Here is a 23,817-nt window from a genome sequence, read left to right as displayed (position 1 = left end):
CTCTAAAAGCTTAAGAATTCTAAGGAATTCTTTATGTATGTAATTACGGGGCATCGGGCAAGAATCCGAACGAGTCCTCTAAAAGCTTAAGAATTCTAAGAAATTCTTTATGTTAGTCACGGGGCATCGGGTGAAAACCCGAATGAATCCTATGAAAGCTTAGGAGTTCCAAGGAATTCTTTAAGTAGAGGCTTCGGTTTTGACAAACTAAGACCTTCCATCATGGCTTCGGTTTCGACCGACTAAGACCTTCCATCATGGCTTTAGTTCCAACTGACTAAGACCTTTTTGCAAAGGCTTCGTTACGACCAAATGAGACCTCCCATAAAGGGTTTGAGCTCCCCGAAGGAGACCTAAGAAAGAGGGCCTTGGATTTTCCGAGTAAGACCCTACAATGCACCTGTCGAGAGTTTACTACGAGTGGGTTATTATCAAAGAAGATTGCAGGTCTTCGGATTTCCCGAATAAGACCCCATGTAGGAATCGGCTGTGCCCAAATAAGACCTCCTTACACTTGGTAGCACACCACTGAAGCAGAGGTGCAGTAGCAATAAATATGATTTCTTCAAAGAATGAGAGGACGTTTTCGTTTGATCAAACAAGCCAAGCATTTAGTCCGGGGGCTTCTCTTGAACACTTGGCTTGGGGGGCTTATGTTGTGGATAAAATATTAATGAATTGGGTTCATCTTCAGTTCAATCTTTGACCCCGGTTGAAGATGGCCCGACCCCAAGGTCGAGTTTAGACATCTGGTTAGGTTTGACCATCATGGTTGGGTTCGGCCACCATGGTCGGGTTCAGACATCCAGTCGGCTCATTATAGTGTGATGAGGAAGGAACCCTGCGGTTCCAAGGATAAGCACGATCCCGAGAAATTCGAGATACGTGATTGAGTTATATACAGTTACAACTACCATGAGGAGTGGACAATCATGTTAATCATGGAAACCACTTCCACCCTCGAGAAAAGGGGAAAACCCTACAATCGGACGGCCACCAAGAATGATCATAAACGAATTTGACGGTCGAGATTGAAAGGTAAACCCTATATAATATAGAAATTGCTACAAAGGGGAGGTAATTGAATCATTCTTCTTTTATTCTATCCCTTAGTTATGCTCTACAACTAGCCAGGGCACTTTGGTGTTCCAACTATTGACTCAACCTTCGAAGGTGGCTTCGCGACAGCCGAGTCGGCCCACGTCTGACGTTGTTTTGTAGGAATCCAAGGGTTGAATGATTTTTGGACGCATCAATTTAATAAACCACAATCTTTTGACTCTTTCTATAATTAATTTCTCTTTAAATTTGTTTCATTAATTTCATGCAAGAACCCAAGTATATTGGTTGTTGGGATTTATTAATTATTAATATAATTATATGCAAAGGGCAAAATTGGAAACTCAACTTTTGGGCGGTTACAAAATATAGGGTTATATATTTTGGTAACCACCTGTGACACCCAGCCCAAATCTAGCCCGGAAACTCGATCTGTTTTGGGTCAAGTAGGGTTTGTTTAATGTTGACTTTGAAGTTTGACCGTGATTTCAGTTTTTCTATCTTTGAAAATCTTAGGAAGATGTCTTTGTGGTCCATCTCAGTAGAAAATATGGTGTTTGACCCAAAACCCATGGATATTGATGATGGTGTTTCCTTATGGAAACCTTACTTGATTTGGTGTTGAACTATTTATTTGTGAAGAAGAACTTGGTTGATGGACCTAAAGCTTAGTTGGACCTGGTTTGAAGACTTCCCTCCATACTAGGTAAGTAGTACAATGTATTGAAAGAAGCCCATCCAAAAATATTGAAGTTTGGCCCATTAAATCCTTTGTTTTGAATAAGCTGTCCAGGCAGTGGCATTTTGGTAAATATCTGTTTTGAAGGTTTTCAAAAGCTTTATTTCTTTTAATTTCGTGGTAAACTATTCCCACCATGTTTCTAAACCTCTAGATAGTGTGGGATCGACCTTTGAACTTCCTCTTTGGCAACCAATCAACCAACAGGGTCAGCTTGGTCAGTTTGGTGAAACCCTAGTAATTCTTGGACTCTTTGTGATATGTAAAAGGGGGAACTCCATGTGTTTCACTCTCAATCTGTTTCTAAGCCTTGGGAGAACGTGGGAAGATCCCTAGATCCTCTCCTTCGAAGCCAAGGAAGATCCTCAAGCAACTGTTCAGGTTTCTTCAGCGGTTTCTCTTCTAAAAGGTTGGTATGCAATTCGTTTCTTCTTTAATTCATTCTTTCTTCTCTACTTCTGATTTTCTGATCATGAGAAGGGTATTACACTGCTGTAATAACCTCTTCTTTAATTCTTTTAGCCCTAGAGTGAATCCCCCAATTCACTCTATGATCTTGAAGCCATATGGCGATGATCCTTGAATTTGATTCCACCAAAGCTCTTAATGATACTTTCCCTAATTTCGTACCTATCTTTATTATTGTGGGGAAGGTCTCATATTATTACCATGACCTTCCCTTGTGACCTCATGATTGAGGAGTTGATCCTTGTTTTTCCTTGGAACAATTGGCAACCCTTTTATTTTCTATTAATTCATTGGACTCTCCCCAAAACCTTTCTTGATTGTAAATTCTTTGCCCTAAGGGTGAATCTTTATTCTCCCTAGTTTTTTTGTGGGATACACGGATTCTTGTTAGTAAATCCCTAATTGTATGATTTGAATTTGTTTCCCTTCACTTTAATTGAGAACCTTATTTTCTCTCATTAGTAGACCCTTTCTAATTCCATTCTTTATTTTGAAATACTAATGAGATTTTCCTTTATCTATCTTGGGTTGTTTTTGTGAGAATTAATTATGGGTAACTCTCATGAGAGGTAACCAACTCTTATGAGAGGTAACCATATATGAAACCCTATTGTTCTTTTATCTGTTGGAAACTTCCCAACACTTTTTCAGATTGTGCATTCTTTGTTTCTCTTTCCCATGGGTGAATCTTGATTCTTTGTTTCTCTTTCCCTTGGGTGATATTTGTGTTAACCTAAACTTGATCATCTATGTTTTCTTGTTTTATTGACTATCAATTTATTTCCCTTCATCCGGTGCTCTCAACCTTTTCATTGGGAGCCAAAAAAAAGGGTGAAATCCTAACCTCTTGGATCAAACCAAGAACCCTTAGTTTGATCTTGTTAACAGCCAATCAATGTGTTTTCTTTACTAAAATTGTAACCTATCATTCTCTAATTGTTTATCCTTGATCACACTATATTTTCTTCATGATCCATGTTTAACCTAATTAGGATTTCTAATTATTCTTTCTTCGTTCTTGTTCTTGTTTGAGATCAGGAAGAAGATGATGCATTCTTGCAACCATCTATTCCATGATCTCATTCTATTCTTTGAGATCTATGATCATCATCATGATCTTAACCCTAGCCAAATAAATTCCTTGAAACCCTAACCCTTGAATGATCTTTCTGGAAACCTCTTGTAACCTTCCATGTGCGGGAAACCTCATGGGTAATGTTTCTGTTAACATAAACTAGATTTCCTATGATTTCTTGTTATTTTCTTGATAACAATCATTCCCTCTCTTTCCGTGATCATAACCTTTTCATGAGCCATATCTTATGATGAAACCCTAACCCCTTTATTACAAACCTATTATGATTGATTTTTCGGACTATGATCTCCCCCATGTCTTCATTTGGGTTAGGTTGTACTTGGTCTTCAACCCCATGAGCAAAGCACCCTTGTATAGCAATATACATGGGGGCGGTTGCTAGTGGCGGTTGATTAAACCAAGCGACCGCCCGGTTCTGCTTGCGGGAAAATGCCCTATTTTGCCCCCTGTTCGTTATAAATAGCATCCCTCGCCCTATTAACGCATTATTTTGTTCGGGATTGCTATTTTGGGCGATTAGGCGTGGAATGGAATCGTGCGGGATTCAACTCGAAGTCTTGTTAATGATATAAAACCTTTTCTCTTCTATTCTTGGTGATTCTGATTAAGGTAATGAATCTCCATCTGCAATTCTCTTCTTTTTAACCTCTGATTGATATGAACCCATCCCCTTTTTGTTGGTGGTTACCCATTTGATTTGTTGTACTCCCTTTCCAATGTTCTTGATGAGATCCTGTCCAGAAACGAATCCCCGCATTTGTTTAATGGATGAATCCCATCAAGGGGAATGATTTGGGTAATAAATCTTTGTTAATTCTAGGGTTTCTTGTTACCCCCTTGTTCTAGACTTATTAAGCTTGAATTTCGGACTAAGATCATCCCAAAACGGATTGAAATCGGATGATAAAAAGTCTGATTTTCGGAGTTGGAAACTGCGAAGCAGGGCGGTCGCTTGTGGAGGTCGCTTAACTTAAGCAACCGCCACAAGCAACCGGCTGGTTTCCAAGAACTGTGTAGGTTTGATTTTTGAATTGTTTTGACTCTTGACTCTTATACATTCTTGTAACCCTATGCCTAGGTGTTCTCTGTTTCAAATAAAAGTCTTATAATAGTTTTTGGATTGCAAGTTAGAGGACTTCTACTAAATAACAGGTAAGGACATGCATTCTTATTTATATGCAATTACATATACATAATGATTCTGTTGTTCTATTTACTATTCTTTGATCATGTCACTTGCTATAATTGTATAAAGCATGTGAATCTTATTGTACACTTGCTGTTTGTGGTATTCCTTGATGTACTTCATCTTTCATGATATTGCACAACTGTTCATGGTATGATAAAGAGTGATTGTAGTGTAGTTGTGATGGAAGGGGTATTCCATTGGGATATCTTGGCTTGGGATATCAGAAGGCTGTGGAATGGGACACATGCCTGCTGATGCCTCCAGCACTATCATGATTACTTGATGACATACTTAGGGAGTCTAGAATTGCATGGCTAGGTACCCCACATGCTATTACCCTTTCGGCAGGGGAATTGAAGCCGAGTGACCCGTGACAATGGTGGCGTGACTATGTTTCATCCAACAGCGGTAACCAGTCCGTGCGGAGACTCAGTGGTCCACTGTTGATCATGTAATGGTAGGGTTGCATATGTTAGGGTTGGGCTCATGGACGTCCAAGGAGCGGACCGGGTGTCGCGTGGAGTCATGAGAGCATCCGCCCCAATAATATGTGGATGACCATAGGGTTAAGGAGTGGAGTCCAACAGAGGTAGCCAGTCCGTGAGGATTCACACTCCTAGGTTGCGAAGGATACTGAACCGAGTTGGTTGGTGCCATAGGGGAAGTATCTGGACTTCATATAGTATGTTACCATTATGACCTTGCATTGGATTAGAAACCCCGACATGCGCCGGTACTCATTGCCAATGGTCGTGGTGAGAGAGTGTTGACTTAACCCCCGCCCACGGTTTTGAGAGCCGGTGTGGACTTACCCCTTTGCCCGGGATCCCTACAGAGGTAACCGGTCCTTGCCGGATCGGAGTGATGAGACTTACCCAAAGGAGGGCTGGTGTATATCTTAAAGCATGTCAGCCATTAGAGACATGCATAGTTAGATCTTAGTAGCATTCATATTTCTGCATATCATCCATATCATTTCATATGTGCATTCGTGGATTGTATTGACATATATATGAGAATTGCTTGTTCCTTACCGAGTTCGTTGGAACTCATTCCTTTCATTGTATGTATTATATAAACTGTATGGATGGTTGCACAACGTCGGAAGTTGGAGATGATTCGTATGAAAGAGCCTTCTCGTTTGAAGCTGATGTGGCACAGACAGTGATACATGGACTTGCAGAGCATGAAGCCTCCTGAAGATGAAGATTATTTAGTTATTCTTTTTGCTTCCGCTGAACTCGATATTACATTTGATTCTTGATTCTTTCCTTTGATTATTTCTTGGATATTTATTGGAGTATTTGGACTCCTATAACCTGTTTATTAATTATTGCACTTTTCTTGCTCTTGATTATCTATATTTGTATTTATTATTATTGATAGACTAAAACCATGGATCCTGTGACGGTTCACATCCGCGGGTTGTCGGGCGGTTAACCGGGCCTGGCGGGCGGGGTGTGACACCACCGCTTCACTTGAGTGATCACATTACGGATAAGTGAATTTTCCTAAAAGGCAGCTTCCTCTCTCCCTGACTCCAAGAAATGTAGAAAGGAGAAGTGTCCCCCGCACACCCACCCGCCGGGCCCGGTTGCCCCGCCAGACAGCGGGGGGGGGGGTCCGCCGCGATCCACGGTTTTAGTCTATTACCAATAATAAATACAACTATAGACAATCAAGAGCAATAAATGTTCAATAAATGAATTAAAGAATTACAGGAGTCCAAATACTCCAATAACAATAATAAATGAAAGAATAATGAATAAAACGAATATGAGTTCAGCGGAACCAATCAAAAGAATTATATTAGTTTCTTTCCAGTTTCATTTTCTAAGGCTAAATAGTGTTTTTCATGAATTTCAAGATAGGGTGTCCTCCAGTTCTTCTCCATTCGCTGAGCGAACTTTCTAACCACTTTTCATCTCTGACCATCAATAGGTGCGATAAGCGCACTCCATGCACCCGCAGGAGCTCCCGCACATGCTATCTCCATTTCCCACTGCTGGTGCCACATCCTCTTCATACGAGATGGTTCCTTCATAGGAAACAAGTCCATCTTCCGGTACAATTCCTTCATCTGTGCAGGCTAATAAACATATACAAAATAAAGGAGTGAGTTCTAGAGAACTAAGTAAGAACAATTACAATTACCATCAATTATCCAACAAAGCATAAATGCATAAATGATATGAATGAGTGCAAAGTATGAATGATACTATGATTTCTAACTATGCAAGTCTCTAACAGCTGACATGCTTTAAGATATACACCAACTTTCCTCTGGGTAAGTCTAGTCACTCTAATCTGGCAAGGACTGGTTACCTCTGTAGGGATCCTGGGCAAAAAGGGAAAGTCCACACCTGCCTCTCAAACCATGGCTGGAGTTAAGTCAACACTCTCTCACCACGACCATTGGTAATGAGTACTGGCGCATGTCAGGGTTTCTAATCCAATGCAAGGTCATACAGGTAACATGTCTACATGAAGTCCAGATACATCCCCTATGGCACCAACCAACTCGGTTCAGTATCCTTCCCAACCTAGGAATGAGAATCCTCACGGACTGGCTACCGCTGTTGGACTCCACTCCTTAACCCTATGGTCATCCACATATTATTGGGGCGGAAGCTCTCATGACTCCCGGTCCGTTCCTTAGATGTCCATGAGCCCAACCCTAACATATGCAACCCTACCATTTATATGACTAACAGTAGACCAACGTCACATCACTGTCATCACGGGTCATCCGATTTCAATCCCCCTACAGAAAGGGTAGTAGCATGTGGGATACCTAGCCATGCAATTCTAGACTCTACCTAAGAATGTCATCAAACAGTCATGATAGTGCTGGAGACATCAGTAGGCATGTGTCCCATTCCACAGGCCTTCGATATCCCAAGCTAAGATATCCCAAAGGAATACCTCATCCATTAGAACCTCACACTATGTATCATCAGTATATTACAATCATAACCAACAAAGTATATATGTAAACAAGACAAACAGCAGTAATATAACAAGATTAATATATAAGACATGACTACAGCAACATATATAAAGAAAGGCTAATGCTAATAGACACTGGACTAGCATGTTCAAGTCTATTCATAAGATAGGATTGAATGTCCTTACCTGCATATAAGTAAACTGTCCGTAAAAAGAGATCTGTAAACTATTACAAGACTTTCTTTTCAAACAGAGTATACCTAAACACAGGGTTACAATAATATATAAGTTAATTGAATCAAGGTGGATCAAAACCAAAAGTCATTTGGTCATTGTTTACTAGCCGGTCGCTTGGGCCGGTCGCTTAGGTTGAGCGACCGCCACTAGTGACCGCCCCAAAAACAGAGAGTTTCAATCCGAAACTCAGGCTTCTGATCACCCGTTTTCAATCCGGATTTTGAGTGATCATGACCTAAATCTCGAACACCCCAAAGCCAAAGGGGAAGGACCAACCACATGGTTACCCGAACCCCCAACGGTTATCCTTCCAAAGCAAGGTTCGTTTTGGATGAATCACTCAAGAAGATTGGAAGAGAGTCACAAATGAATCAAAAGGGTAACCCAATGTGGGGGATGGGTTAACATGATTTAAAGCAAAGGAGTAAAGGATGAAGGGTGAATCCATTACCTCACTTCAGAACACCAGAAAAAGGGAAGGACTGATCTCCAGATCACTGCCAACACTTCAGATCCACGTTCAACACTTCTTCGCAGCCGTCTGACCTCCAAAAACGGTAACCATGAATAAAATATTCGTAAGTTGGACGAGGGTTACCTTTTATAGAAGTCAGGGGGAAAAATAGGGCAAAACCCTGAAAACAAACCGGGCGGTCGCTTGGTTTAATCGACCGCCACTAGCAACCGCCCCCATGTAATTTTCCATACAAGGGTGCTTTTGCTAGGGGGTTGATATCCATGTACAACCTAGCCCTAAAGAAAAGATGGGGGAGATCTTACCTTCATTCCGGACATCTCCGAACAACACTTGTCTTCCAGAAGACCAACTACCAAGCAAGGCAGGCTCTTCAGACAGAGGATCCATATCCATGGGTTAAGGGTATGGATCATGGACTTCTATCCGAACACTCCACAAACTTACTCGACTAGACCTTCGGGTTCTCGGACCTGCAATACGGATCTCGGGTTAGAATTACGGGGGTTGTTACAAAAAGTGTTTGAGGATCTTCTTTTCCTTTCTTTGGATCTCAATCTTATACCATCCATCCAAACGGTATTTGAGTTGTGGAATACATTCCCTTTCCTAGAGATTGTGGAGGAATGAGAACGTGGATCCAATTAACTTCCGTTGTAGTAATTCTATTTTGGGAAAGCGAATCTAGGTAAGGATCTTTCCCCTTCTATTATCGAATACAGATATGTAGAGTTTTTCCAACATTGGCATCAGAGTCATGGTTCCCACGAATCTTAGTTCCTTCCCAATTGTTTTTGTTTTCTTGAATGGATACAATTAGAGGATCAAGGGTTTATAGAAACCCGCGGAGAATCCAATGTTTAATGGAAACCCATGGGAGAACTAGGGTTGTATAAAAACCCTAATTTTTTGTGAGGATCCAAGTGGGAGGATCCTTGTTTTTTTCCCTTAAGTAAAAATTTCATGAGTTGATGATCAATAATGAATGTTTTTGTTTAATGTTTATTGGATTTTTTGTGTTTTTTTTTCCCCATTCTGTGGAACTGAAATACGTTCAAAGGGAAAAGACGTACGTTGGTCACTGAGGACTAGACGGACGTCCGTTTGGTCATAGTAGACCGAACAGAAATTCCTTCTGATCACAGTAGACCAGATGGAAATTCCTTCTGATCATAGAGGACCAGACGACAATCCATCTAGGAGATGGATTTTTTAAGACTCTGGTGTGTCCAGTTTAGAATATGTTTCTAACTTACTGGACACTAGTGGCCCGACAATCTGAGTGATATTTGGGCATTAAGAGCCTAATGGGGTCTAGTGGGAGCTAGTGAGGTAGAAGCATTCTGTGTGAACCACCTCATAGCATAAACATGATTGGGTGTTTTATTCTAGTAAAACTATATTGATTGTGGGTCTTTTTTAATCGTGTTTCTAGCATAGAATGAAACCAATATATAAGTCTATATGGGTTTGCATGAGAATTTGATTGAATGTTTGTTAGCACCTCTTTTGGTTTAAATGCTTATCCCATAAGTTTACTATGCTAGTGTGAATTGCTGTTGTTTATGTTGTGTTTTATACTAGAATAGTTGAACCCATCCTTGCATATATTGTCTCTAGTTAAATGGTTGCTACCAAGAGCATAGTTGCTGACCTCACGAAAGTAGATAAATTGAATGATAGCAATTATGACCTCTAGCACCGGAAGGTGCAGTATCTCCTGGAGGAGCAGGACATGTTGGAAACCATAAACTAGACAATGTCCCCACCAAAGAAAGGTACCACTGCACAGCATCGCAGGTACTTTGAGCTTTACAATGCCTAGAAGAGGAAAGATCGGGTAGCTAGGATTACTATCCTAAGCTCCATGAGGGATGATTTGATGCTTCGATTTGAGAAGCATCGGATTGCAAAGTCTTTGTGAGAGGTTGTGAAGTTCCAATATGGAGGGACTTCTACCACAAGAGGTTGCCAGCTTGGACTCACTTTTGATAGTTACAAGATGCGTCAGGGTCACACCATGAAGCAACATATAACCATCATGTCCAACATGATAAGTGAGTTGAGCGCATGTGGGTGTTAAAAGACTGATGAGGAGCAAGTCTCTACTGTCATCAGGTCATTGCCTAAGACTTGGGAGCATATGAAAATCTTCTTGATTCATGCTGATGATGCCAAGACTTTTGATTAAGTTGCCAAGCACCTTGAGCTGGAGGAGGATTGGATGTTGGCTGATGCCCCTCCCACTGAAGTATTTGCCGCTGAAGCTAGCACTAGTAAGGGTGCAAGCTCTAAGCGCAAGAGGGAGAAAGCTCAACCTCAACGGTCCAGGAAAAGTAACAAAGGTGGGAACATAAACAAGAGTGGCCCCAAGCGTTCAAGGGGGACCAGTGCTAGCAAGAAGAAATCACCTTTGATTTGCTTCAACTGCCGAAAGCAGGGTCATTTTGCTCGTGATTGCACTGAGCAGGAGGTATGTACTATGTGTTATATACCTCATCTTGTTATGTAACAAGTTTTGCTATGCTTGTTGAACTAAATCCTTTGTGGATTGTTGATTCAGGTGTTTTAGAACACTCGAGCTTTGTGGAATATCATTGTGTTCTAAGAGGAAGCAAGAGAATAACGATGGAGAACAACTCAATTGTGGAGGTTCATGGCATTGGCACATGCAAATTAGTTTTGCGAGGTGGTCGGACGCTGTTACTCCATGACTTGCCTGTATACTCCGGTATTAAGAGAAATCTTGTTTCTGTTATTTTTCTTATGAGACATGTTTTTAGAGTTGTATTTGAAAACAATTCTTTGGTTTTGTATCTAGGTGATACAATTTTTGGTTATGGTTTTCTTCAGAATGGTTTCATTGTATTGGATACAATTGATTATTCATTTAATTCTAGTAGTGCTTTTGTTTGCAAAAATACTGTGTGTATTGATTATAATTTGTAGCATGCTAAAGTAGGACATAGTGGCTTAGATAAGATGAATAGATTGGCAAGAGAAGGTCTCTTGGGCCAATGTTTACTATCTGATTTGCCAACCTGTGAGTCATGTCTATCAAGGAAAGCAACTAGGAAACCATTCAAAAAGGATTTGAGAGCCTCTCTTCCTTTAGAACTTATTCATTCAGATGAGTGTGAACCCATGAATGTGCATACTAAAAAAAGGATAGGCATATTTCATCACATTTATAGATGACTATACACAATATGGTCACATTCTTTGTCCAAGATTGCTTGACTTGACTTGGGCTTGAGCATCCGATGAGTTTGATCCAATGAGTTGGAATCGGTCCACTATAGTAATGAGCACAAAACACATTTAATGTAGACATTAGTAATTTGTATTTGTTATTATCAAAACTAATGGAGGCTGATTTGGCAATGCTGACATGATATTTCCCAACAATAATTGTATTGCTTATTATGATGATTCGATAATTGCCCTAAGCATATTAATGACTTTATATCTTGTTGTATTTATTGTCATAATTGTTTACTCATTGATTATGAATTGTGAATAATGTGCATTGTATTTTATTTCTTTTATAGAATGTTGTTGAATGATGTGACTATGAATTGGGGAATACCTAGCTTGGTACTCCTAGCTTGGGATATTAGGAGTTGAGGTATAAGACACTGTCCTTTGATGCCCCCAGCACTTTCATGGTTGTTGTACTTCATGAATAGGATGTCTAGATGCATGGTTAGCATTCTCTTACATACTACTACCCTTTCGGTAGGGGTATTGCAATTGAGTGACCTGTGGTAGTAGTGACATGGTCTTGTGGGCATCTAGCAGATGTAACTAGTCCGTGAGGAGACATAGTGGGCCCATTATTTATCATACAAATGATAGGGTTGCATATGTTAGGGTTGGGCTCATGGGTGTCCAAAAGACAGTTTGACATGACAAGACATGAGATGCATCCGCCCCCAACAAAGGGGCAGGGTAAGGGCCAAAGGCGCGGGGCGGGTGGTGGGTCGTCAAAGGGCCGGCGGGGGCGCCACATGGTGTTACCATATGACTTTGCATTGGGTTTAAAATTTCTGACATGCGCTAGTACTCAGATCAATGGTTGTGGTGAGAGAGCGTGGACCTATACCCCAGCCATGGTTGATGATGAGGACCATAGCCCTTACCTGGGATCCCAACAAACGTAGTCAGTCCGTGAGGGATTAGAATGACGAGACCTACCCAGAGGAGGGCTAGTGTTTATCTTAAAGCATGTCTACTTAGATAGTGACTCGCATAGTTAGATTTTTAGATGCATTCATAATATAACATTTCATCTATTCATCTCTTCGTTACTATGTGATTGTGGTATATGTACGAAATTGTTGCCTTACGGAGTTTATTAGAACTAGGAAAAATTCCCTATGCATGGGAGAACACCCTTGAAGAGATACTAGAGGCACCAGTGGGACCTAATTATGTTAGACACGAAGCTTCTTGCGGATGCATGGATTGCTCTTACGGGCACACCCATTGACAGGAAAAGAGCTTTGGTCATTTGCCGCATGGACAAGGGGATGAAGGAGGGTCACATGACTCCTTTTATAGAGAGACTTGAAGTAGAATACTCCAAATTGTTGAAAGATGATAGCAAACCATAATGAAACATGTTTGTTATGTTTACTTCCATTGTTACTTATTTGATTCATTCAATATTCATTTTTGGATTTTGAAACTTTTATTTCCTTAATTAATTATTGAATTGTTCTTTTTGATCTTGATTATGAGATTGTGTGTTTTATTTATTATTAATAGTGTAATTGAGATCTTGTGGCTGTGGATTACACCCATGGGTTGTTGGGACGGGTTCAATGCTATCAAGTGGGATGTGACAAGTTTAATTTATTCACATGTGTTATTAAATTGTTATCAACAAAGTGTATGCATAATTTATACTTAAATAGGTGGTCATGGGGAAGAATGATTAGAAACCCCACGGTTATACGCGCTAGACACCAAAGGAAGAAAGTCAACAATGACTAAAGGATTGCACCATAGATTGAATCTTCTCAACAAAAACGAGCGTCCATGAGTCCGATTAAGGAAAATTTATTTTGAGTCATCTAGTCAACTACAACCCTCTTTCACCCCCATAATTTATACTTAAATGGTGGTTAATGGTGTTAACTTCCTTTTCAATTAATTTAGTAAAAGCATTTACTTTTAAATGTGACTTGTTTCATCAATCTAACCATGTAGGTTACAAAATTTTCTATCCATTTAAGTAGATGACCCAAACTGACCCAAATTTGATTGCAATGGATTCACCACAAGAGATTGTGAAAATTAATACACTGCACTTTTTTTTTTTTTTGGTAACCAATAGAGGGGATGTAGTAATGTTCGGACTTTTTATCGAGTGCAACCTATGTAAGCATTAGCCCTGTGCACTACCATCGCAAGCACTGGCCCCGTCAGCGGAGCCCCACCGGAGGCCTAGTATAGTCCACAGAAGCCGATAGCACTCATGCCCATGCCAAAGAGCACACAACTGTCCAATGCAAGAAACAGAGGAGCAGAGGGGATTCGAACCTGGGACATGAGGTTTACCAAACCACTTGGGAGTGAGCTTGGGACCACTAGACCACCACCCCCGGTGGTATTAATACACTGCACTTGAGGGCTTCCATTATTGTCGACTCTAAGCTTACAATCTCTACAAGTTGGCAATCCATGGAGTGAGAAGAATTGGTGTGACATTCTAGATGCAACATTTTTATATTGAACTAATTTTTTTCCCAAACAAAAGAAAAGGTGAATATGATGGCAAGAAAAATCACAACCGTTGGATCTCACAAGTACCATGCATTGTAATCCAAGAGCCACGCAAACATCTCCCACATGGTAGCAAATCCAACACCTCTTAGTGAAAAGGTCATATGTTCACCCCATGCAGATGGCATATATAATATCCCCATCTCCTATATATATAAATAAGAAAAAAAAAAAAAAAAAAAAAAAAAAAAAGCAACCTTGTACAACAAAAAATTATAGGTGCAGCCGTGTAGGTAAAATTTTAACTCATTCTTTTAGCTAGCGATGTTACCAGTAACTGTCAGAAACACAAGAGAGGTTCACATAATGGTCAGAAAGGTGAAGCGACCTAATAAATATGCATTGCATATGGTTCTTTGCAATTGAAGTTAATCAAAAGGGGGATCAGAAGCAATTAGTTATTAGACAGGGTACTACTTGCAGTAATAGATATCTATATATTACAAAAGTTGAAATTATATATGCATATGAAACCCTATCAATGTGTTCTTTTCATTATTGTTCTTCCTTCTCTTCTCTAGCTGACTTTTCTCTGGAACCTGTTTATGTCTACTACTTAATTGTCTCTGATTCAGCAAGTATTAGTGCAAGAATAAGAAAATAACAGTGACTAAAGGATCTTGGCCTCTATTTCCTCAAGGCTCAGCCCCTTCGTTTCTGGTACTACGAGGGATATGAAGATAAGAGAAATCAGCGCTATCACCCCAAATATAACAAACACAAATCCAGTTCCGACCAATGACTGCAACAAGATTCAGACAATAATTTTCATCAGCAATTCCATTAGTGTACATGACAAATAATGAGCTAAGCTTTTTCAATGAGAAACAAATGCTAATGAAGAACAGAAATGTATATATTTGGGGACCACTCTACAAATAAAATTTAGCACAAGAAAGTTGATTGAGGTAGCATGATCACCATCAGCAGAGGCCTTTAAACGCCCTTGTACGAAGAAGCGGTTTAGTCCAAATCAAAGGAATTAAAAGAACTGGGGACAGACCTAAGATAACCCTTAAGAGAAGTGGTAAAAAATGATATGCAGTGAAATTTGGATGATATGATAGCATTTAAAACTTTATTTGTAAGAAACTTCTCAGCACGTGAAATTCCAAGTGCATTCTAATAGAAAAGAAGATGAAATTTAATATAGAAGAGAACCTAAATTTCACTAACAGTTATCTTAACGGTACCATGAACTAAAGCAAGTAAAACCAAAGCTGTTTTGATAAGTAAAAAAGCAAGTTGCAGAAGGCTACGTTTTCATGATAGAGTAAAGCCTCCTTGGTTGTTCTTACATCATTTCAGTTCCTAGTATTACTGGTTCAGACAACTCTTACAACACTTGAGAAGGCATAGCTGCTGGTTTGTGAAGCTTTTTGGTTGTTGTCTGAAGGGGAGGATAGTATCTCATGCTAGTTTAGGATTTTGGATAGTTTGTATGTGTTGTTGTGAAAATATGCTTCGGACTCCTTGGTTCGCTCCTAATCCTGGTCTGGTTCATGAGACCAAAACAATGGTGAGAGTGGGCGGCCTTTGAGGACTTGAAGCCACCTCCAATGATTAAGTCAGTTTAGGTAAGAAAACCAGAGACTCCCCTTGAGGAATAAATGGCCAAGGGAATGAAGAAGAGAATGTTCTTCAGGAGTTAATGCAAGAGAACAATGGCTGGAGTATTCAAGTCTTACGTTCAATTGTGTATAGTGTTGGTATATATATAGTTGGTCCATACCTAAACTGATGATGGATTCACCATAGCCTTACGATGAAGGCTACTTAGACAAATCGTGGAGATGGCCTCTCGGCGTGGCTTGCATAGCAAGTTGATATGCGTGATTCTCAAGATAGTTGATGATCTCACAGGTGAATCAAGAGATCAGCATTAAGTTGATCTTGATGTGACATCATTCCTCTGCTGGGAGACAAAACAGGGGTACACAGTACTCGAGGCAGGCTTTGGACAAATGAGAAGCTTCGGGACTATCCATGTGCATTTAATGAAACTCAGTGCATTCAATGTTGAATTAAATGCTGGGGTTTGACATTTGGATAGGGATACGCCAAATCTATTGCCAATGTTGCTTCTACCGAGAAATCACATGATGACAGCTGTGTGTCACTGTGATATATGATTCTTGGCTTCTCAGCTGACATCTCTCCTCCGAGGAGCCCCATGACTGAGAAGTGCCAATTGAACTATCTTGGACCAAGCTTGAGCCCTTGGTTTGGTTCAAGTGGTCTTTTCCGGTTCAACGGTTTGGACCGTAATGATCAATACAGTATGGATTTAGAAGTTTCTAAGATTCTACTTTGTCGAAGGATTCTCACTATGACTTCTGAACCTGATATTAGTAATCTGTCTCGGAATTTTTTTTTTAGGGGTCTAAAATTGGGAGATTCTAGCAACAAACTGTCCAGATTGACCTGCTGCTCCAAGTACTCTGTTCTGCTATTTTGAGCACTCTGTCCTAGACCAGATGTAGTGGTGTTTTGACTGGTTCAAGTTTGTCCATATCTCCGCAATCTGCAATATCCTTTTTCCTGGTTCGATTCTCTTGTGGCCGCGGTTCTGATTTGTGTGGCTCTGTTGATTGACCTACTGATTCTGCAATATTTCTGGTAGGATTCTCTTGTGGCTGCAATTCTGGTTTGTACACTTTCCTAGCTCTGTTGAGGTTATGTAGACTCTTTGGTGAGTGTTGTGAAGGCAGACTTTATATTGAGTGATTGTGCCCGTTCGGGGTGTAGAAAATCAGTGGACAAAGTCTTATAATGGCTGAAGCTAAGACTGCAACTAAAACAACCATGACATGACTGAGGTTTTGTCCTCTTCCTCTCACCGTCTTACTGAACATAAACTTGCAGAGGCCTCTAAGTTCCACCAGCGGAGGGAATTCGTAAGGGGGTAGTTATTACTGGGAGAAGCCAACAAGATCATTTGACCAAGAGACCTGACGCAAAAGACCCTAATTGGGAAAAGTTGGATGCCCGTATCTTAGGACACATTCTGAATTCTATGAAAAAACATATTATGGGTCTGGTTACCCCTACTGATACAGTTAAGGAGCTATAGGAGTATCTGAATGTCGTTTATTCTGGTCAAAACAACCTCTCCCATATTTATCATCTGTCCAAGGAGTTTATAGAGTTGATCAGAAGGACCGTCCTTTGACCCAATCTTTTGCTTTTGAATGGATGAATGAAGAGCTTAATTCTAGACTTCTCATCAGCTTGAATGTTACTGAAGTACAACTCATCGGTCAAATGTTACTGAAATAAAAAAACCAATGGGAGCAACTAGCAGTCATTTGTTTATTAAGACTGGGGAATGAGTTTGACTCGGTGAAATCCCAAATTGTTGGTGGAGACAAAGCACCCACATTATCTAACACCTTTTCAAGTGTTCTCTGAGGTTTTAGAGAGAATTCCCATGATACTACATCCAGTGACACAACTGGTCTTGCCTCTTTTACTAGCAATCATGGATCCAATTCTCAAAATATTTGCTACTACTAATCGCTATGGAGACCTCCACAGGTTGTCAATACTGTTACTGCTATGGAGATCACATCCTCATCCTGAAGATAAAACTGTGAAATGACTGCAAAGCAGTACACTCGTTTGACCCAGTTTCAGGCAGCCCAATCCCAGCTTTCTACTACTACGTTTGTACATGAGTAATGCAATAGCTTGCCTCTCATCCACCTCTCGGCCTTGGATAATTGATTAAGGTGCCGCTGATCACATGACTGGCACCGTTCCTCTTTTTATTTGTCTACTTCCATTGTCACCCTTGAGAATGATTCCTATGCAAGAAATTAAAGATACTGGAACTGTTTCTATTACCCCATTCCTAACCTTATCCTTATTTCTTACTTGGCAGATTTCCCATTTAATTTATTTTTGTTCATAAACTTACCACTGAATACAATTGTACTGTCACATTTTTCCTTGGCTTTTGTCTTTTTTCAATATCTTATGGCGAAGACAATTGGTAAGGGTCATGAGCCTGGTGGTTTGTATCCATTTGACACTTTGGCTTCTATGGCCGATTTGAGCATTCAGTACCACACCAGATTCACTGTCGCCTGGGAGATCCTTCTTTTTGGAGTTTAAAATTATTAGATGGTTGTTTTTAGCATATTTTTGTGTTATCATGCAAGTTGTGTCGGTTTGGGAAGCTTCACCATCTGAGTTGTTAACACTGGGTGATCAATCAGTCTTCCCACCCTTCTATTTTGGTTTATTCTGATGTTTGGGGTCCTAGCCTTACTAATTCTACATTGGGTTTCTGGTATTTTGTTACTTTTATGGATTTTTGTTCCAGACATACCTGGATTTCTTTAATAAAAAACCGTTTTGAGTACTTGATATATTTTGTAAGTTTATTAGGAACTTCATACTCAATTTCACATTATGGTTAAGATTATTTCTATTGAAATGGTGTTGCAGGGAGGAAGAATTGCCACCCTACGGAAGTAGCTCGTTCATTGTTGTATGAAATGAGAGTGTTTAAAATTTTCTAGGCTGATGCAGTATTGTTTTCCTGTTACCTTATTAATTGTATGTCATCTTCTATTCTACAAGGAGGAATCCCTTACTCTGTTTTGTTTCTTCTGCTGTTTCATGAGGGGAATCCCTCACTCTGTTTTTATTTCCATCTACTCCCCGGTTTGTCTTACCTCCTCGTGTGTGAGTGTTTGCTTTGTTTGTGACCTTCATCCAAGACTATCTAAATAGGAGTTTTTGTCGGCTACTTTCGAACTCAAAAAAGTTATTGGTGTTATAGGTTTGCCTTAAAGAAACATGTTGTCTCTGCTAATCTGTCCTCCTTTGAGTCAACAACTTATTCCACTAACGCTTCTGTTTCCATGATGATGCCGTCATCATCATAATTCAGACTACCATTTTGCAGGGTATTATTCTTCCGTGAATTCTAGCTACTTAGATGGATGCCTCAACAATGTATCGGAGACGTCACCAACCAGATATTGGCCCTCTTACTCTCACACTTCCTCCACCAACACACCTTCTACCTCTCCAAATCCGGTGGTAAGTCCTTCCCCTCCTCCATCTGACCTTGATGTTCCAATTACTCTTTGCTAAAGGCACCCAGAGTTGTGTTAAGAACTCTGCTTTTAACTTCATTTCTTATGCTAACTTGTCATCGACATTCCGTGCTTGTTTGTCTATCAGTAAGAGTTATCCTCTTCCTAAGAATACTGAAAAAGCTTTCTCAAGTACAAAATATAGAGTTGACATAGTGTAAGAATTGTTTGCTTTACATGACAATCATATTTGGAATCTGGTGCCTTTGCCTATTGGGAAGAAGGCAATTGGGTGTCAATGGATGTTTGGTGTCAAAATTAAATCCTGATGGTAGTTTTGCTTTTTTGAAGGCTAGATTTGTGGTAAGAGGACATACACAGGTATATGGAGTGGACTATTTGGAAAATTTTCCCCACGTTGCTAAAATGACATGTTTAACTAATTTGGCCACTTTGTTTCATTGGCCCCAATATTAAATTGATTAAAGAATGCTTTCCTCAATGGTAATTGTTGAAGTATACGTAAATTTGGGATTTTTACTGTTCATGTGAACAGTAAAAAACAGCTTTTACTGTTCATGTTATTGTTCACGTGAACAGTATTATGCTATTGTTTTTATTCTATTTTCTATTTCTAATGTGGGAGTCTTGCTACATAAGTTTTGGGAGTTTTTAGAAAGCATAGTTTCTATTTTGGTGGTAGTTTCAATTTTCAGAACTTTCTATTTTAGGAGTTAGGAAGTTACCAAAGTTGTAATTTATTGTTTCCTTTTTCTAGAGGACAATTACTTGTCTCTCAAGTTATATTAGATTCATTAGAAGCTATAAATAAAAGGGCTTTGTGATTCTAAACTCTTTAGCTAAGAATCACATGCCTTTTCTACTGGTTCTTCATCTCTCTTCTCTTCTTCTTCTTCTTTCTTTTCTCTGTTCAAGTTCAAATGCTATTTTGATTATTTAAAGCTTGTTTTCTAACATGGCATCATAGCTTTTTTGAATCAAAATAGTGTTGTTCTCAATATTCTCTTCTGAAGTTTTTTTTTTCTTTCTGTTTTCCTTGGTGTGCAGCCACCTAATGCTGTATATTATGGACTGTTAGATCAGATATTCATGTGAACTGATCTTCTCTACCTATTACCTTACTCTTACACGTTCAAAACTTGGATACCTTTGTTACCTCTTTTTTTGCTGCAAACCTTTTTTTTCTCATATTCAGTCCTAAGGTTGCAGAATTTTTTTTTTGTGCTCATTCTACTTCAAGCTTTGGAAAACTGATTTAAGTGATATCTACCTCAGTTTAATGTCTTCACTTACAAGTGACTCAATCATGAGTATGGCTGAATCAAAAGGATCTCAAGGAGATTATGTACACGTTCAAATTACATCTATCAAGCTTAAAGGTAGTTCTAATTACTTGTTGTGGTCACAAGCGGTTTGGGTGTACATACTTGCAAAAGGTAAGCTTAAGTTCATTGAGGATGAACCTCCTACTGAGACTGACAAATCCTATTTTAGTTGGATCCAAGATGATGCAATCATCAAAATTTGGATGTGGAATAGTATGGAACCTGATATTGCAGCGAATGTTATGTTCCATAAGACTGCAAAGGAAATATTGGATGATTTGCAAGAGACTTATTCCCAAGCTAAAAATATGACTTGGATTTTTAGTATTTATGAAAAGTTATTTCAATTTCAGCAAGCTGACAAGTCTCTGCAGGATTATTACAACTCCTTTAAAGGCATTTTTGGAGGAGTTGAATGTCTTTCAACCTCTCACCACTGATATAAAGAAGCTTAAGGCCCAACGGAATAAATTTTTTGTGTTTAAGTTTCTTGCAGGATTGAACCCTGAACTGAAATCTGTTAAAGGACATCTTCTGCCTGGTGAGCATGTCCCTAATCTTAATGAAGCATATTCTAGACTTCAATGTATTGCCTTGCTTGAAGGGAGTTCTCTAGAAAAAAGTTCTAAAGGAGAAAATTCAGCCTTCACTACCTCTCGTGGAAGGGGACGTGGTCGTGGTTCAAGGGGAGTTAGCAGGTCTTCTGGAGGTCGTGGTGTTCAACTGTTTGATAAGACATCTCGACTTTGTACTCATTGCTATAAACATGGTACTTAGTGGAAGCTTGTTGGGCCAAACATGGAAAACCAGAGTGGGCCAAGCACCTTGCCAATCATGTTAGTTCTGATGGTGGTACTGATATTGTAGCAAACAATGATAGTGGTTCTGGATCTTCTTCAGGGGATTTGTCTAAGACTTTAAGAGATGGTGTAAGCCAAATCCTTCGCCGATTGCAAAATATTCAAATTGGCGCTTCCACATCCACTAGTATTTCTGCTGCCACACTTTCTCATGCAGGTAACACAGCACTTCTCACTTCTACTCCCACCCCTTGGATCATCAATTCAGGGGCCTCTTCCCACATGATTGGTAAGTCATCACTTTTTAGCTCTTTTTCTAAATCTACCACTAAAAATTCAGTTGTCATAGCTAATGGGACTTCCACACCTATTCTAGGCTTTGGAAGTGTTTCTCCTACACCTTCTCTTACTTAATCATCCGTACTTCATGTTGCTAACTTTCCTTTTAACTATGTCAATTAACTAAAGCACTAAACTACTCTGCGACTTTTACTCCCACTTATTGTGTTTTCTAGGACCTTCACACGAGGAAGACGATTGGTGGAGGGTGTGAAAGGAATGGACTCTACTATCTGGACTATGCTACCCCTATTGCGGCTCTTTCTGATGATTGTGTAGATGCTCTCCAGTGGCATTGTCGTTTAGGCCATCTGTCTTTACCTAGATTAAAAATTCTATTTCATTCTTTTAAATCAGTGTCTAGATTAAATTGTGAAGTGTGTGAGTTAGGGAAGCATCATCGTGCCACCTATCCTCCACGCTCTATCTCTTGTAGTGAGTCCCTATTTTCTCTTGTTCATTCCGATATTTGGGGCCCCTGTAGAATTAGTAATAGGCATGGTTTTCAATATTTTGTTACTTTTGTGGACGATTTCTCCCGTTTAACATGGTTGTGTCTTTTAAAGGATCGGACAGAGTTCTTAACTACATTTAAAAGTTTTATTCATGAAATTCAAACTCAATTTTCTCTTCCTATTAAAATTTTTCGGTCTGATAATGCTTTAGAATATGTGCAACATGATATATCTAACCTGTGTGATTCTCTTGGAATGATTCATCAAACTAGTTGTTCATTCACTCCCCAACAAAATGGAGTGGCTGAACGCATAAATCGTCACCTCTTGGAGGTTGCACGCGCTATTTTGATTCAGATGAATGTTCCCAAGAGTTACTGGTGTGATACAGTTTTGACCTCTGGTCAGTTAATTAACCACATGCCTATGCTTTCTGAAAAATCTCATTTTTCAATTATTTTTCCCAATAGAGAACCGTTTTCAATTCCACCCAAAATTTTTAGTTGTGTGTTTTGTTCACATACCACATCCTTTGGATAAATTTTCCCCTGTTCTATTAAGTGTATTTTTCTTGGGTACTCATGTACTCAAAAAGGTTTTCGCTATTATGATTCGGTTCTTCGCAAACAATTTACAAGTGCAGATGTGACCTTTTTTGAAGACACTCCTTATTATCCTAGTCAATCTGTGTCTGTTGAAAACTGTGTTTTGGATGATACTCCTCCTAGTCCCTCTTTAGTTCCTTCCACTAACAATGTTCCTTTACAGGTTTATTAGCGAAGACATAAGTTGGCAGAACATATTGTGGATAGAAGAGTTCCTCCTAATAATATTAGCGGCTCTCTTTTAGTGGAGCCTAAAGCTGGCCTTACGGATGTTCCTTCTTCATCCTCTCCACCAACGGATTCTTCTAGTGGAGATCCCACTCCTCCTTCAGATGACTTACCAATTGCTTTAAAGAAAGGTACTCGTACTTGCACTTTACACTTTAACATTGTTTATCCTGTTTCCAATTTTGTTTCTACCTCTCATCTCCCTCCTAGCTTTCATTGCCTTGCTTTCTTTATGTCTACCATTCATATTCCAACCCATTATACCGAAGCTCTTAATTCCTGGCTGGAAAGCCGCTATGGATGTGGAAATGGATGCTTTACATTCTCGTCATACATGGTCTTTAATCAACTTACCTCCTGGGAAAGATGTGGTCCACTGTCGGTGGGTGTATACTATTAAGTACCATTCTGATGGTACGGTTGAAAGGCTCAAGGCCCGCTTGGTGGCTAAGGGCTATACACAAACATATGGTGTAGATTATTTTGAGACTTTTTCTCCTGTGGCAAGACTTAATTCTGTCCGTGTCTTGATATCTTTGGCTGTGAATTATGATTGGCCTCTTTTTCAGCTTGACATAAAAAATGCATTCTTATGTGGTGATCTTCATGAAGAAGTTTACATGAAGTAACCTCCAAGGTATGTTGCTAAGGGGGAGGACAATGTTTGTGTTTGTAGGCTTCATAAAGCGATTTATGGACTCAAACAGTCTCCACGGGCTTGGTTTGAGAAATTTAGCAAGAATGTGGAGTCTTTTGGTTTTGTACAGTGTTATTTTGATCACTCTATGTTTGTTACGGGAGGGTGATTGTGTTGTCATTATGGCAGTTTATGTTGATGATATTGTCCTTTCAGGCAAAAATGTTGATGCAATCCATACAGTTAAGGCACACTTACAAAAATCTTTCCAAACCAAAGATTTAGGTGATCTATAATATTTCTTGGGGATTGAAGTGATCCACAGTAAACAAGGAGTAAGTTTGTCACAAAGAAAGT

The 23,817-nt window shown here is 39.6% G+C and overlaps 1 protein-coding gene across 1 annotated transcript in view; it reads right to left on the bottom strand.

Annotated features, from left to right (window-relative positions):
- Positions 1-14,230: 14,230 nt before the first annotated feature.
- Positions 14,231-23,817, bottom strand: part of LOC149012137 (D-xylose-proton symporter-like 2) — a 60,150-nt gene continuing 50,563 nt past the window's right edge. Inside the window, exon 14 of the mRNA XM_089158102.1 lies at positions 14,231-14,744. Coding sequence (XP_089014228.1) covers positions 14,613-14,744 — 132 coding nt within the window. The 3' untranslated portion in view covers positions 14,231-14,612. The remainder of the gene's footprint in view (positions 14,745-23,817) is intronic.

Source organism: Hakea prostrata, chromosome 6 (genome assembly GCF_041222555.1).
Source record: "Hakea prostrata isolate BN-2017 chromosome 6, UWA_Hpros_2, whole genome shotgun sequence".
NCBI classification, from domain to species: Eukaryota; Viridiplantae; Streptophyta; class Magnoliopsida; order Proteales; family Proteaceae; genus Hakea; species Hakea prostrata.
This window is presented reverse-complemented; position numbering and strand designations above follow the sequence as displayed.